Raw genomic sequence first — 17563 nt, 5'->3', positions numbered from 1 at the left:
TCAAATCCAATGCCAGCTGCTGTTTGTTCTATGATCCTAAATTTCTTATCTCGTTTGGCAGCTTCAGGTAGGTCCTACAGATCTGTTAATAATTACAGGTTGGCCATCTCAGCCTTGAAACAAGGCACAGTGCTTGGTGCATGTTGATATGGGTCGCACCAGACAGTTCTGATAACACACAACAAAGACGCAAATTCCGTGTGTCTGTGGAAATGAGGCACAACGCCCAGTGCAAGTTGGTACTGGTTGCAACAGATAGTAGCAGTCACACACAGAGGCACAAGTTCAGCAGTGCCACATGAAGGGGAATGAGGCACTACTAAGGGTGGGCCCTCACCTCCGAGGGTCACCCCTGTGAATCGGACACCGCATGCAATGAGCGTGCAGACCGCATGTCGCACAAGAAAGAAGCTGCAAGTTCAACAAAATGACACATGCGGGGTCCCGCAATCGGTGAATCCATTCACCACCAACAAGACATTTATGATTGTAGAGGCCCCATGATGTGGGGGGCATGCTCCTTAGATGCAGGCAATGCACCAGATAATCCGTTCTCCAGGCACAGTTCTTTGTTCCACGCTCATGCCGTGGTACCAGTTGGTATTTGTTGGACCTGGCTTTTTGACAGGGTCATCCCCAAACTTTTTGCCTCCTTCCTCCTATTTTTTCTGACCTGTTGTTGTAGGCTTTTGAACTCTGGGCACTTTACCACTGCTAACCAGTGCTAAAGTGCATATGCTCTCTGTGTAAATTGTACTGTTGATTGGTTTATCCATGATTGGCTATTTAATTTACTTTTAAGACCCTAATAGAGTGCACTATATGTGCCTAGGGCCTGTAGATTAGATGCTACTAGTGGGCCTGCAGCACTGGTTGTGCCACCCACTTCAGTAGCCCCTTAAACTTGTCTCAGGCCTGCCATTGCAAGGCCTGTGTGTGCAGTTTCACTGCCACTTTGACTTGGTGTTTAAAAGTACTTGCCAATCCTAAAACTCCCCTTTTCTACATATAAGTCACCCCTAATGTGTGCCCTAGGTATCCCCTAGAGAAAGGTGCTGTGTGGGTAAAAGGCAGGACATGTACCTGTGTAGTTTATATGACCTGGTAGTGTAAAACTCCTAAATTCGTTTTCACACTACTGTGAGTCCTGCTCCCTTCATAGGCTGACATTGGGGCGGTCCTCATACATTGTTGAAGTGGCAGCTGCTGATCTGAAAGGAGCAGGAAGGCCATATTTAGTATGGCCAGAATGGTAGTACAAAATCCTGCTGACTGGTGAAGTCGGATTTAATATTACTATTCTAGAAATACCACTTTTAGAAAGTGAGCATTTCTTTGCACTTAAATATTTCTGTGCCTTACAATCCACGTCTGGCTAGGTTTAGTTGACAGCTCCTTGTGCATTCACTCAGACACACCCCAAATACAGGGTACTCAGCCTCACTTGCATACATCTGCATTTTGAATGGGTCTTCCTGGGCTGGGAGGGTGGAGGGCCTGCCCTCACTCAAAGGACTGCCACACCCCCTACTGGGACCCTGGCAGACAGGGTTGAACTGAAAGGGGACCTGGTGCACTTCTTAGCCACTCTTTGAAGTCACCCCCACTTCAAAGGCACAATTTAGTATAAAACAGGGCCTCTGCCGTACCACCTGAGACACTTGCTGGAGAAGAAACCTGAACCAGAACCTACATCCTGCCAAGAAGAACTGCCTGGCTGCTCAAAGGACTCACCTGTCTGCTTTCTACAAAGGACTGCTGTCTTGCTGTTGGCCTGCTGCCTTGCTGAACTCTTGTCTGGCTACAAAAGTGCTCTCCAAGGGCTTTGATAGAGCTTGCCTCCTGTTCCCTGAAGTCTCAGGACCAAAAAGACTTCTCTTTTTCATTTGGACTCTTCGTGCACCCAAATTTTGGACGCACAGCTTGTTCCGCGGTGATCCAGAAAGACGATGCTTGACGCGACGCCTGCAATGCCACCGGAAACTTTGACGCACGGCCTCGCATGGACAACGCCGCCTGACTTCCAGAGGGGAAATCGACGCAACGCCTGCCGTGAGAAAGAAAATTCCACGCACAGCCTCCCGGAACGACGTGCAGCCGGATAACAAGCCGAGGAATCCACGCACAGACCCTGGGACATCTGGTAATCCCTCGATCCATAGAAGGTGACGGTCCGCGTGCCGGAAAACGACGCACGTCTTTCCCGAGTGAAAAATAACGACGCAAGTCCGTGTGTGAAGGTGCGAAACCGACGCACACACCATTTTTCCTCCCGTAGAACGACGCACGTCTCCCCGCATGAAAAATAACGACGCAAGTCCGTGTGTGAAGAGGCGTAACCGACGCACACACCATTTTTCCACGCATCTCCTCTTCTGCGGCCCTCTGCGGAGATTTTCCACTCCAAACCAGGTACTTTGTGCTTGAAAGAAACTTTGTTTGCTTTTTTAAGACACTTTATATCACCTTTCAGTGATATTTCTACAAATTCTTATTGCATCTTTGACTGTGTTAATCTACAAATATCCACATAAATATTCTATATTTTTCTAAACACTGTGTGGTGTATTTTTGTGGTGCTATATTGTGTTATTGTATGATACCTTACACATTGCCTTCTAAGTTAAGCCTGACTGCTCGTGCCAAGCTACCAGAGGGTGGGCACAGGATAATTTGGATTGTGTGTGACTTACCCTGACTAGAGTGAGGGTTCTTGCTTGGACAGAGGATAACCTGACTGCCAGCCAAAAACCCAATTTCTAACAGTATTCAGTAGATGATGTGGGCACTTATGAGGGCACTTCTCTTCAGGAGTCAGAAGTATTCAGTGGGAATCCCTCACAGGAGGTCCTTGATGTCCCTGAGACTTCCACAAGAGAACAAGGGACAAGCCAACAAGCCTTTTGAGAGCACACTTTAAGGTGCCACACAGGAGCAGGTTAGCCAGCCCAGGCTAATCACTATTGAGGGAGGGTGTGTGGTCCCTTCTAATGGCAGTAATCCTTCTCGTGCACATGAGATTCCTCTGGCAGAGTGGTCTGTGTGGATCATGTGCTCCAGTCCCACATCCCCACGAGTGTATCTCAGTTTGAATACATGGAATTTAAAAAAACACATGGTTCCTGGAGCCAAAATCCCACCTCCAAATGTAGGAACTAATGTTTAAAAAGCAGTCATTATTTTGTATTAAATAAATCCATGTAGGCAAACTACTAAGCAGATTATTTAGATCCCTTCATTGGATACTGTGCCAAAGTTGCAGGGAGCTAAAAATATAGAAGGTAGCCTGTTGTGGAAAAGTAGAGCCTCTGCTGCTCTACTCTAGTAGTTATACTGTAGTGTGCCTCTGAAGGTGGGGTTGGTTCAGAGGTTCTCTCTTTGAACCACAGATGTCTCCTCTAAATTTCAGACCTGTTTGCCATGGGGCCGTGGAATGCAGATCTTAATCTTTAGTGGAGCCATGATCTGGCTCCCAGAGGGCAAGTGTAAAAACCTTTCCCGCCAGTTTATCCAGCCAGGTCCTCAATGGCAGAGGTCTGTTGTTCTAATTGCACTCCTAATGTTTATAGCTGTTGCTGGGGAATGCACAAATGTGTACCACAGCCTCCAATGTGGATTAGGCCAAGTAGAAAGGCACACAACCAATTTTAGAACAGAGAACTGTCCACTTTCAAGAAGTGGCATTTCTAAGCTAGTAATGATAAAACCACCTTTACCACAGTAATGGGTTTGTCACTGCGAATCCAATGATAGGAAACATTATGAGGCTGCTCCACTGCAATCCATGTTTGCAGTTTGCAGTGATTTTAATCAGTCCTCCATGTTACCCTTATGAGAAGAGCAACCTTCAGAGATAGGGAAAACACACATAGGTATTTTTCGCTACCTAGGCAGAGAACACCTCTGTGTACCTGCCCTACCTATCACCTACCACTCACTTCATCCTTTTAGGACTTACCCTAGGGGTGCCCTATTGGTAGTGAAAGGTCTCCTCAGGGTTGACTGGGGATTTAGAAAGGCCAACCCGAGTATGCATCCAATAGTGCTCACACATGACGGCAATGGCAGGCTGGGCACATGTTTAAAAACACTCTTGGTGCAAGTGTGCACACACTGGCCTGTAATGGCAAGCTTGACACCTGTTTACTACACCATGGTGCAAGCATGCACACTCAGGCCTGCAATGGCAGGCTTAGCACCGGTTTGAAAACAACCTTGATCTAAGTGCGTACACACTTGTAAGCAACTCTTCCTAACAAATGTAGGAAGGGCGCATGCACTTTCACACTGTACTTACAGTGGGAAAGTGCCCAGAGCCCTAAGGCCACTAAAAGAAAATCAGCCAAACCTATGAGAAGAACTGATCTCTTATGTAGGAAAAACGCATGTGGGGGTTCTTCACTACTAGGTCATGGAACATCCATGTGTACCTGCTCAGCCATTTATCTACCACTTGCTCTGCCCTTCAGAGGGTGCTCGAGGGGTAGTGAAAGGCCCACTCAGGGCTGGCTAAGGAGTAAGTGATGCCACTCTAAGTACAAGCGCAACTGTACCTCCATAGGCCTGCAATGGCAGGCCTGATACATGTTTAACAGGCTATTCTGGTGGTGGGCACACTTAGTGCTGCGTCCTACCACTATCCAGGGCCGTACCCGCCTCGGTTATGTGGTGTACTTTTTTACAAGGCACTCCGGGATACAGCACCTAAACCAATCACATAATTGCCCTTTCATGGCATGTGCAGGAAGGGCACACACACTTTCCAACTGCAGTATACAGGGAAAGTGCCCAGGGTCTTAAGGCCAAGCAAAGAGAGTCAGCAAAAACACCAGGAGGAAAAAGCTAAAGGTTTTAGAAAAATCCCCTAAGAAAAGCAATGTCCAACAAAACCCCTAGAGGTTTACTGGTAAACACAAAAGTTAAAGTGACAGTATAGTTAGGAATGGCAATATCTTACTTTCCATTTTAAAAAAAACTTTAGAAATTCACAGAAAAAACTAAGGTTAAAGGGATGTTATAGTTAGAGGAAATGTCAAAACTACTGAAATTCACCAGTTCTAGTTATCTCAATAACTAGAACTCATGCCCTGAACTATAACTCGTGCCCTAGCTCTCTCTCTTTCTCTCTCTCTCTCTCTCTCTCTCTCTCGTTTTCTCCTGCTCATTTCAAATATGGCACCTTGGCTTGTGAGGGGTCCATAAAGTACACCATGTCCCGGAAAATTGCAAACTATATCTCATTCATATAATACCTCCAGTTACAGGTTTTTGATGTTGCAAAGGCAGTGCTTAATTTGTGCTTGCACTTTAAGTCATGAAGTGGCTGTTGCTGCTTTATCCAGCATTAGTTAATTTGCTTGATATGTATGCTATATAAAACAGCTGGTAGGTATGACTCGAGGGGCCAGATGTAGCAAATAACCAATTTGCGACTTGCAAATTGCAAGTCGCAAATTGGTATGCAGTACGGTGTCTCAGACACCGTCTGCGACTCGCTATGGGGTCGCAATGACCCACCTCATGAATATTCATGAGGTGGGTCTTAATTTGCGACCCCATAGCGAGTCTAGGCACTCGCAAACATGGAGGCCTGCTGTCGTCAGCAGACCTCCATGTTTGTGACTGCTTTATCAATAAAGCAGGTTTTTTTTTTTAAGTGTAGCCCGTTTTCCTTAAAGGAAAACGAGCTGCACTTAAAAAAAAAAAAAAAGAAACCTTTAGTTTCGGTATTTTTTCAGGGCAGGTAGGGGTCCCTTGGACCACTACCTGCCCTGAAAAAATAATTTTGGGTCCATTCACAAAGTGGAAGGGGTCCCATGGGGACCCCTTCCAATTTGCGAGTTGGTTACCATCCACTTGAAGTGGATGGTAACTGCGATACCCTTTGCGACCGCATATGCGGTCGCAAATGGTATTGCATTCTACTCCGAATCGCAAATAGGAAGGGAACACCCCTTCCTATTTGCGATTCTGGAATGCATATTGCGAGTCGGTCTCGACTCGCAATATGCATTTCTGCATAGGGAAATGCGTTTAGCGAGTCGCAAACGGCAATTTTTGCCGTTTGCGACTCGCTAAACGTTTCCTGCATCTGGCCCGAGGTTCCTTGAGAGACCCACCACTCTTTCAAGAAGATGTGTGGGACGACTGGATTACCTAACTGAAATGGAATAAGCATTTTTGGGTGTGGCCAGTTGATATGGGATTTCATATTTCTTGAACAATAATATATGCACTCTCTTCACACATCCCCTTAATTTTTCAGTTCCTTTATTACATCAACCTCTGGAATGACCTGTTTTTCTCCACAGAAAGCGTGAAAGTGATAGCCTCAGGTGGCTGGAGCCTGGAAAAAGACTTCCTCAACGAGGGCTGAGGGCACAGTGCTGTTGCTCTAATATATGGAATTTGAAAAACCACATGGTTCCTGGAGCCAAACTTCTACCTCCAAAAACAGGAAATAATGTATAAAAAACAGTCATTATATATTATGAAATAGATCCATGTAGCCGAACTGCTAAGCAGGTTGTTTAGATCCCTTTCTTTGGATACTGTGCCAAAGTGGCTGGGAGCTAAGAATATAGTAGGTAGCCTGTCATAGAGAAGTAGAGCCTCTGCTACTCAAGCGAGCTGGTGGACTGAACACCAAAGAGCTTCTGCTGACACAAAATGTAATATAGCCTTCTAGCCTGCCATTGCGGGTTATACCAGCCATTAAATATCCGCTCCAGGGTTAAAGGCCCGAGCCGAAGGAGAGGTCTTTAACAAGAGAGCAGACCTTTAATGGCTGGTACAGCCCAGCTACAGTGGCCTGTAAGGCTAATAGAACATTCTGCCCTATGGGGTGGAATGTTTTAAGTAGTAAAACAAAGGCGTCAGGGAGACTGAAGGGGTCAAAATCCCCTTGGGCTCCATGAGGCCTTTGTTGAAAAACAAACATTGGAATGTTGATGCTCCAGGCTTTTACCAGCCATTAGAAGCCCGGAGCACTCCATTGTCTATGATAGAGCGCTCAACATTCCTGTGTTCTAATACTGGGTAGACGACCATGCCATTCACAGAAACAAACTACCAGAAACACATGAGCAGTGTGGTACATATTTATACCATTACCCTTGTCCTAAAAGTAAAACCGTAAATCTAAGCATTATCACGTGTCTATACAAACAAATGCATAAGAGAAGAGTGGGCACATGCCCTGTGAATGTGCATCACCTGCAATCATGTATTGGGATCACTGTGATTAAGCCTCGACTGTCAATGCAGTTGCAGTCAGTATATCAGTTTCAAAAGACATTTGAAATTCATATTATGGAAGACGTGAAAGATTTAACTTGATAGTAAACGTTCACATGTTGAGATAAGAGGCTGCACACAAGTAGCTCCAAACCAACCTTTAACCAAAAGCTATATTTTCTCCAACCCTCCTCTGCAACCTTCCTCCTATCAGACCTTTGGATGACAGGGTGGTAATTGTCATTACCGCCTGTGACAATAGAGGGACTGTCACAATATTGCTCCCTCCCAACTTTAGGGAGTGAGAATATTTTCTAGCAGGTGCACAAACTCAGAAAAACCAACAAACACCCAGAAAATGCAGAGATCAGCTAACACTTTGTATAGGATTAACTCATCTGGATAATCCATTTGCAAATTATACATTCAACCATATCTACAGGTACCCTAGTGTATGAAATTGGGTTGTTGGTTGCCCTTCTCAAGCAACAGCCATACTCCTTGTCAGGCTGAACGATAGAAAGTCACTAAATTAACAGTGCTTAACCCTCTTATAGTTTGAAACTAAAGCAGTCAGGCTTAATGTGTAAAGTATTTATGCAGCACTTAAGAGTACTTAAGTGAAAACAGAACACAACAAAAATCCCATACTAATTAGAAGAAATAGAGTAAAATAAAATAAAAAAATGATTTGACACCAAAATGACAAAAATCCAATCAGTAGAAATGGAGTTACACATTTTTAAAGTTTGAAGTAAGAAAATAGCGCCCTAAAGATCAAAGCACCAACCGCGGACATCTAGTTGCACAAGACTGTGGCAAAGGCGAAAGTTATGGACAACAGCTGTGGAGCGTGGTTCAGAAGCAAAAAGTGGGTTGGGCCATGTCTCCAGTTACCTTTGAATTTAGTCGAAAATTGTCTGAGAAGGTAAAGCTCTACGGAGCAAGGCAGCTCAGAGTGTCCGTGGAGAAGGCATCATCATCATCAAACCTTTGGACGAAGTTGTAATGAAAATTTTCATGATAGGACTTCTTAGTTTTTTTTTGGAAGTAGAAAAACTCCAGGGGGACAAGTTTGCAGGCTATGTCTGATGTGGGCTCCAGGAGGAGGGACTCCCCTTCTCCGAGGAGCCATGAGACATGCTACAGTGAAGAAAGTAGCAGGAGCTACAGCAAAGTCTGGATAACTGGTGATGCATCATGGTTGGATCTCTGAGCAAGTAGATACCTGTCTCCTTGTGGTTCTCAGAGCACGTTTTGACTGAACTTTTTTACGTCCCAAACTTTGGATATGTGCTATCTGGGCTCCATTGGAACCACTTCCAAGGGTCCAGACCTGGAGGGGCACTATTTGGAGGATCAGGGCTCACTCAGGCTAGTTCCAGGTGTGGGTTCAAGATGGGTGGAGCCTTTTCCGTCCCTGAGGCTCTGATCAGGAGGCCAGCCAACTAGCCCTTGGAGTCACTCTTGTGTTACTGGGTTCAAGCAGAAAGAAAGGTCTGAAGCAGCAGTGAGGTCCTCTGAGGACACAATGCAGGCTACAGGCAGCAGAACATTCCTCTCTGGGCAGAAGTACAACCCCTGAAGTACACAGCAGGCCACAGGCAGCAGAGCAGTTCTCTGAGAGTCCTCTACAGGTCCAGAAGTGAACTGAAGATTGAGTCGGAGGGTCCTAATTTTACCATTATAACTCAGAGTTGCAACCTGCACCCACACAAAAGTTGTACATGTAATAAGGTAACCCAATGTTATCCTATGGGAGAGGCAGGCATCTCAGTAGTGAAAAATGAATTTGTGAGTTTGTCACTACCAGGACATGTAAAACTTTAAAGCACATGTCTAATGCCTTCGTTATGGGCAAAACATATGTATTAAAAAGGGATCTTTAGGCCTGCAAAGTTGATTGGTAGTTGAACTGCACACAGGCTACAGTGGCAGGACTGAGACATGTTTTAAGGGGCTACTTATGTCTGTGGCATAATAGGTGCTGCAGACCCACTATTAGCATTTAATTTACTGGTCCTGGGTATGTGGTATACCACTTTGCTCGGAACCTATAACTAAATACAATATACCTATTGGTTAGCAGTGGTAAAATACATAGAGTAATAAGGCCAACATGAATTTGGCAAAAAAACAGGGGAGAAGGCAAATGGTTTGCAGGAAGACCTCTCTAAGTCAGACAGGTCTAATTCCACCAGCAGGTAAGTACCCGTGGCTCTCAGGGCAGACCAGTGGGGTTCAGAGTGGCACTGGAGGGGCCCTAAGTAGGCACCAATCCTGCACCCTCAGAGGCACTGGGGCGGCTGGGTGCAGGGTGCAAACAGGGCTGCCTGTTGATCATTGCTGCAGGGGTGTCGATTTCTCCAAGGCCTGGGGGCTGCGGGTGCAGTGTGTCTTTTGGGGTCGGTTATCTTCGTCCAGTGCAGTCGCAGTCAGGGGGTCCTCAGGATTCCCTCTGCAGGCGTCATCGTGGAGGGGTGGAGATGTCCACCCAGGGTAGGCACTTGGTCGCCGTCGTCCGGGGATCCTCTCTGGTTGGTTGGGCCACCTGGACTCGGGCCATGGGTGTTGGGTGCAGAGTGGTTAGGACTCCTTCAGAAGTGGTTTCTTCTTCTGTTCTTTGGGCATGGCCGATGTCCGCAGGAGTTCTTGATCCTCTGTGATGCACGCAGTCCTCTGGAGGTTTTTCAGAGGTTGCTAGGCCTGCAGGACAAGTTGCTTTTCTTCTGCAGTTTCTTTGAAGCAGGAGACTGGCCGGTAGGGCTGGGCCAAAGTCAGTTGTTGTCTCCTTTCCTTCTCTGCTGGGGTTTATGCTAAGCAGTCCTTCTTCTTGTGAGGTCGTCAGGAATCTGACTAGCTTGTTCAGGGAGCCCTCAAATGCAAGATTTAGGGGCATTTCAGGGGTCAGAGGGCAGTAGCCAATGGCTACTGTTGCTGAGGGTGGTCACACCCACCTTGTGTCCACTCCCTTTGGGGGAGGGGCCACATTCCTATCCCTATTGGTCCCTGTTCTCCAAACCACGTGGAGGATTCTGCAAGAGGGGGTCACTTCAGCTCTGGACACCTTAGGGGTGGTTCTGGCTGAGGTGGTGACTCCTCCTTGTTTTTCCTAATTATTCCTCTGGACTTTCTGCCAAAAGTGGGGCTTTGTCCGGAGGACTGGGCATCTCCACTAGCTGGAGTGCCCTGGGGCATTGTAACACGAAGCCTGAGCCATTGAGGCTCACTGCTAGGTGTTACAGTTTCTACAGGGGGGAGGTGTGAAGCACCTCCACCCAGTGCAGGCTTTGTTTCTGGCCCCCACTCCAAGGGGTCAGAAACCCATCTCTCAGTGGCAAACTGGCACAGACCAGTCAATCCTGCACTGAAGGATTGGGTAAAATACAGGGGGCATCTCTAAGATGCCCTCTGTGTGCCTTTTGTTTTTTTTAAATCCAACACTGGCATCAGTGTGGGTTTATTATTCTGAGAAGTTTGATACCAAACTTCCCAGTATTTAGTGTAGCCATTATGGGACTGTGGAGTTCGTTTTGACAAACTCCCAAAACATATACTTACAATGTTTAAGAATTAACTTAGACACTGAAGGGGCATATTACTCATGCAGCTATGCCCTCTCTACTTGTGGTATAGTGCACCCTGCCTTAGGGCTTTATGGTCTGCTAGAGGGGTGACTTGCCTATGCCTCAGGCAGTGTTTTGTGTGCATGGCACCCTGATGGGGATGCCATGTCGGCTTTGCCTTTTTCTCCCCACCAACACACACAATCTGGAATGGCAGTGCGCATGTGTTAGGTGAGGGGTCCCTGACGGTGGCACAACACATTCTGCAGCCCCTAGGGAGCTTCCCTGCTCACAGGGCCCTGGGTACCACTGGTACCTTTTACAAGGGACTTATCTGTGTTCTAGGGGTGTGCCAATTGTGGAAACAATGGTACATCTTTAGTGAAAGAACACTGGTGCTGGGGCCTGGATAGCAGGGTCCCAGCACACTCTCAGTCAAGTCAGCATCAATATCAGGCAAAACGTGGGGTGGGGAGGGTAACTGCCATTTTCCTACAAATATTATTTTGGATGAGTGCATATAATTAATTGTGCACATTGAGCCTGAAAACCCCAGGATGTGATCATTAGCTCTATGTAGCTGGCAGGCCCAGAAAAGGTGGCCACTTCATTGACCTACTTGAACTGCTGTGGATATGGAGAATCCCCCAAAACAGCACACTCCCACCTCATTTGTCAACATAGCCCTGCAACAAGCAAAACAATGTTTATAATAGGCCTCTTTTTAGTCACGGATGCAATTAAGTAGAATATTACTTGCGTACGTGCTACATGTATGTGTTAGAGTGCACGTTTTGGTGCGAGATTCGTTTTATGATGCATTGTGGGTTCAGCTGAGTTTGCCGAAACAGCCAATTCTTTTCATCCACCAACTTGTTATGGTTTTTTGTAACTGAATCAGAGAACTTTTTGATTTTGAATAAATCTGATTTTGTCAGTCTGCTTGCTCCATTTGAAGGCTTTCCAAATCTGCACCCCCAGAGGGGATGCTGGGTAAGTGCAAAATGTTCTTGTCATTTAATAACAGCCTTGACATTAACACCTACTATCACGCTTGCCTACAATTACTGCACAGGAGTGTTTCCACTGTGTTGCTGTTGCATGCGCCAGGTGGAAAAATAGACGTGCACTTTGAAAATGTCTATTCTTTGCATTATAGGTTATCCTGAACCCGCTGAAGCCGCGAATGTCACTCACAAAAGGTGTCCTGAGTATTTCAATTATCTGGGTGATGGCAACATGCTTCTCCCTCCCGCATGCCATTTACCAGAAACTTTTCCAATTCAACTACAGGTGAGTTGCAACAATATATCCATTCCTCACTGTCCCTGATGCTCCCACGTTCCTTTCTATTGCATTCACTCTTATTCTTGCTTAGTTTTCCAGCCTTTCGTCAACATCCACCAAGCCGGTTTTTCCCTATTTAAGTTACTGTATTCATGTGATGTATAGTGGCCCTATTCACAGTCTCCCTTTGAGGCCTTATCACAGTCGTTGGTAATATTCTGCTAAACATGTCTAGCATTCGGGGTGGATCCATTCCTGGCTTTCAGGTTAACCACTGACTACATAAATTACTAACATTCTGATTCAGTGTATGCAAATGTATCTTATGCAGATATCCTAAAAGTGTAACATCTACAGAGCGCTCTAGCCTACACTAAACATCAATTGTTGTGTCAATTTGTGCGATTACGCATACCCACTCCCACTAACCAAGAAGAAAAATATTTTCTACCTCAAGAATTTGTTTACTGAATATTAGGGACACAGGTTGCATAAAACTATTGGCATTTTAGACATGATTTGGTCGAATGACAACCTACTCTAAGTATAACTGTCATCAATGATTCAATTAGCTTAGATTCAGCTCTGCCTATTTGTTGGCCCATGTTGGACTTTTTTGCTTATGCAGGGTCATCCCAATCTTTTTGCCTCCTGCCTCCTATTTATTTGACCTGTTGTCGTTGGCTTCTGAACACTGAGCACTTTACCACGGCTAACCAGTGCTAAAGTGCATATGCTCTCTGTGTAAATTGTATGTAATTGGTTTATCCATGATTGGCATATTTGATTTACTAGTAAGTCCCTATTAAAGTGCACTAGAGGTGCCAGGGCCTGTAAATCAAATGCTACTAGTGGGCCTGAGCACTGATTGTGCCACCCACATAAGTAGCTCTGTAATCATGTCTCAGACCTGCCACTGCAGTGTCTGTGTGTTCAGGTTTAACTGTTAATTCGACTTGGCAAGTGTACCTACTTGCCAGGTGTTAGAAATGGGGTTTTTGGTTGGCAGTCAGGTTACCCCCTGTCCAAGCAAGGACCCTCACTCTAGTCATGGTAAGTCACACACAATCAAAATTATCCTGTGCCCACCGTCTGGTAGCTTGGCACTGAGCAGTCAGGCTTAACTTAGAAGGCAATGTGTAAAGTATTTGTGCAATAAATCATACAATACCATAATATAACACCACAAAAATACACCACACAGTGTTTAGAAAAATATATAATATTTATCTGGATAAATGCAGGTCAAAACGATTAAAGATGAAATAAGCAAATGTAGGGATGTCACTAAAAGTGGTATCAAGTGTCTTAGAGTTGAAATATTACTGTAAAAGCAATAAAAAAGTGTCTTAAGTTCTCCTAGAAACAACAAGTGTCTCTTGCAGAGGGCCAAGTACCTGGTTTGCGCGGAAAAATCCTCGCAAGGGACCTCAGAGGAGGGGGTGCGTGGAAAACGGTGAGTGTGCGTCTGTTTCGCTTCTTCGCTCATGGACTTGCGTCGTTATTTTCCACATGGGGAAGACATTGCGTCAATTTCTGTTGCACGGACTTCGATCCTCTTCGAGTTGCAGGGTTTCCAGATGCCCCAGGGATGATGCATGGAATCCTGGGCTTGCAGAGCGAAGTCCCAGGGCCTGCGTCGATTCCGGTAGGCGATGCATGGAATTTTCTTCCGCACAGCAGGCACTGCATCAATTCCTCTCAGGAAGTCGGGCAGCGTCGTTCTGAGTCAGCTTGCGTTGATCCAGTAGGGCCGTGCGTTGAAGTTCCAGTCGCGTCGCTGGTGCTGTGTCAAGGTCTTGGCGTGCTGTGAATTTTTCACCGTGAGCAAGCTGTTGCACTGTTCTTGGCAGGCGGTGCATCGAATTTTCACTGCACGGTGATTTCAGCTGCAGGAGAGAAGTCTTATTGTTCCTGAGACTTCGGGGAACAGGAGGCAAGCTCTATCCTAGCCCTTGGAGAGCACCTCTGCAGCACAGCAAGAGAGTAGCAAGACAGAAGGGCAACAGCAAGACAGTAGTCTTCTTCAGAAAGCAGTCAGGTGAGTCCTTTGGGCAGCCAGGCAGTTCTTCTTCTCAAGGTGCAGGTTCTGGTTCAGGTATCTTCTCCAGGAAGTGTCTGTCTTGGTAGGGCAGAGACCCTGTTTTTATACCCAAATGTGCCTTTGAAGTGGGGGAAACTTCAAAGAGTGGCTTAGAAGTGCACCAGGTCCCCTTTCAGATCAATCTTGACTGCCAGGGTCCCGGTAGGGGGTGTGGCAGTCGTATGTATGAGAGCAGGCCCTCCATCCTCCCAGCCCTGGATGACCCATTCAAAGTGCAGATGTATGCAAGTGAGGCTGAGTACCATGTGTTTGGGGTGTGTCTGAGTGAATGCACAAGAAGCTGTCAACTAAACCCAACCAGATGTGGATTGTAAGGCACAGAACGATTTAAGTACAGAGAAATGCTCACTTTCTAAAAGTGACATTTCTAAAATAGTAATATTAAATCCAACTTCACCAGTCAGCAGGATTTTGTACTACTATTCTACCCATACTAAATATGACCTTCCTACTCCTTTCAGATCAGCAGCTACCACTCAAACAATGTATGAGGGTAGCTCCAATGTTAACCTATGAAGGGAGCAGGCCTCACAGTAGTGTAAAAACTAATTTAGGAGTTTTATACTACCAGGATTTACAAGTAAATTAAATAGTCCAATTGGGTGTGATCCAATGTTACCATGTTTAAAGGGAGTGAGCACTGGGTAGCAGTGGTAAAGTGCACAGAGTCTAAAAACCAGCAACAAAAGTATCTCAAAAGTGGAGGGAGGCAGGCAAAAGGTTAGGGGTGGGCACCCTAAGGCTGTCAGGTCTCACACTTAGGGGCATATTTGTACTCTTTTTGCACCAGATTTGCGTCATTTTTTTTACACAAATCCGGTGCAAACTTAACTCCATATTTATACTTTGGGGCTTTACCTGTCTAGTGCCAAATTTATGGAGTTTGAGTCATTTTTTACCGGGGAAACCTACCTTGCGTTAATGAGATGCAAGATAGGTGTTCCAGGACAAAAAATGACTCTAAGGCCTTTGCGCCTTATTTACACTCCCGTGCAGAAATAACGCACGGGAGAGGGAGGGCCTTAAAAAATGACTCTAAATCAGTTTAGAGTCATTTGTTAGCGCCTGGGTCAGGGCAGGCGTTAAGGGACCTGTGGGCTCATTTCCACGGTCTCTGACCATGGAAGCAGTCCACAGGTGCCCTTCTCTGCCGCCAGGGACACCCCCTGCCACCCTCGCCCACCCCTAGAGGACACCCATGGATGGGGGACCCAAGGTAAGTAGAGGTAAGTCTTTTTTTGTTTTTTAAAGTGGCATAGGGGGGCCTAAATTGGCCCCCCTACATGCCATTGTGCATGGCCATTGGGCAGGGGGCATTACTCCTTTCTTTACTAAGACAGGAGAGTCATTTCCATGGGGGTTGTGCATCAAAAAATGAGGCTAGTCAGGTTTGAGTCAATATTTTTGACTCTAACCTGACTTGCACCATTCTTTGACGCACAACCCCCATTCTTCCCTACGCCTCCGCTGCTATGTTAGTCATTTATTTTGACACTAACCAGGCCCCAGCACTGGCTAACGTCATTCCATAAATAAGGCGGCCCGCTGGTGCGTTGAAATGGCGTTAGCCGGCGGTAAACTTTTTGATGCTAATTTGCGCTAGTGCTGATTTGCATCAAAAAGTATAAATATGGGCCTTAGTATTTGAAAATATAATACAGATTAAATACATATAAAAGATTGGAAATAAAGGCATGTTTGTCCAGTGAAATTGTATGTATATATATATATATATATATATATATATATATATATATGAAAAGTGATTAATGAACAAGGCAGAGTTAAAATGACATTAGATGTGTCATTAATTCACTGAAGTGTAGGTTGCCTTACATATAAATTAATAACACTGGGTTTGCGAGACATTTTCTTGTTATATTCACAACAAATATATCTTTCAATATTGTCTCTACATGTAAATATATACAGAAAGAATCAGTGGTAGCTATATACAGATTTTTAAATGCAGTTTGTCTCCCTGGAGTAGCTACTATATCATTGCAGGGACCCTCGATGTCAGTTGAATAAAAAATGCCTCTAACCAGACTAGCATCATTTTCTGACGTCAAAACCTCATGGACATGATTGCTGTCTTATTTAAGACAGGAGTCATGCCCACCAACCCAATGGCCATGCCCGGGGACATATGTCATTGGGCCAAGTGCCATGTAGGGGGGCCCACGTTATGCCCCCCTGTAGCACTACAAAAAATGTAAAAAACTACTTACCACTACTTACCTGGGATGGGGTTCCCTGTCCTTAGCTTTCCTCCTGGTGTGGGTGGGGTGGTCCTGGGGCCAGGGAAGGGCACCTGTGGGCTCTTTCCAGGGTCTCCGACTATGGAAATATGCCCACAGGTTTCCTAACGCCTGCCCATACCCAGGTGTTAAGTAATGGCGCTAAGCAAGCTTGGCGCCAATATTTAAGGCTCCCATCCCCTGTGCTTGATTTTAGCACGGGAGGATAAATATGGTGCTAGGGTCCACATCGTCATTTTTAGCACGGGAATGCCTACCTTGCATCTCATTGATGCAAGGAAGGTTTCCACGTCCAAAAAATGACTTTAACTCCATAACTTAGGCGCTAGATGTGTCTAGTGCCAAAGTATAAATATGGAGTTAGGTTTGCGCTGAATTAGTGTAAAAAAAATAATGCTAATTCAGCGCAAACCGAGTATAAATATGCCCCAATATCTGGTAAGGATTGCATCAATCTTGCACTTTAATATGAGACATTGTCATTTAATGCAGTTTCTTGTAGCATGAAGTTATAAACTATGGAAATAAATACTTCACTGATTGACTGATGTATCGTAGCCTGTTATGGAAATAGCCTGATACTTTAAGAGATTGCTTAGTGTTATTGCACAGTAACTGTAATCACGTGCAGCTGGGCCCGTGGCACAAGGACTTCCTAAATCCATTTTCAAAAGACCAACTTGAAACATGAATTGAAATCTGTAAGCCTATTTTACATACATGGATGTCACTTACTCAGGTCACCAGCTACTCATGCAGATTTTCTCCATTATTAGATGCTGAGTAAAATGTAATCCAAATGAGATGAACATGCACACTTTTAACTTCCAGGGTTTTCACAAAACTTTGCAATGTATTTCTCACATCCATCTGAGTTTGGGGAACTAAGTATGAGAAAGTGCACCAATATTCACTATTCTCACAGACGGATGTCCTCCAGGGGTGGGTGGGGATGGCAGGGAAGAGCACCTGTGGACTGCTTCCATGGTCAGAGACCATGGAAATGAGCCCACAGGTCCCTTAACGCCTGCCCTCACCAAGGCGTTAAAAACGGTGCACATCAGGCTGGGCGCCATTTTTTAAGGCCCGCCCCCTCCTGTGCGTTAAAA

At 45.5% G+C, this 17563-nt stretch overlaps 1 protein-coding gene across 1 annotated transcript in view; it reads left to right on the top strand.

Annotated features, from left to right (window-relative positions):
• LOC138261357 (G-protein coupled receptor 83-like) overlaps positions 1-17563 on the top strand; it is a 769995-nt gene that overhangs the window by 482386 nt on the left and 270046 nt on the right. The window contains exon 4 of the mRNA XM_069210228.1: positions 11962-12095. Within this exon, the coding sequence (XP_069066329.1) occupies positions 11962-12095 (134 nt within the window). The remainder of the gene's footprint in view (positions 1-11961; positions 12096-17563) is intronic.

This window comes from Pleurodeles waltl, chromosome 2_1 (assembly GCF_031143425.1).
Source record: "Pleurodeles waltl isolate 20211129_DDA chromosome 2_1, aPleWal1.hap1.20221129, whole genome shotgun sequence".
In the NCBI taxonomy this organism is placed as follows: domain Eukaryota; kingdom Metazoa; phylum Chordata; class Amphibia; order Caudata; family Salamandridae; genus Pleurodeles; species Pleurodeles waltl.
This window is presented reverse-complemented; position numbering and strand designations above follow the sequence as displayed.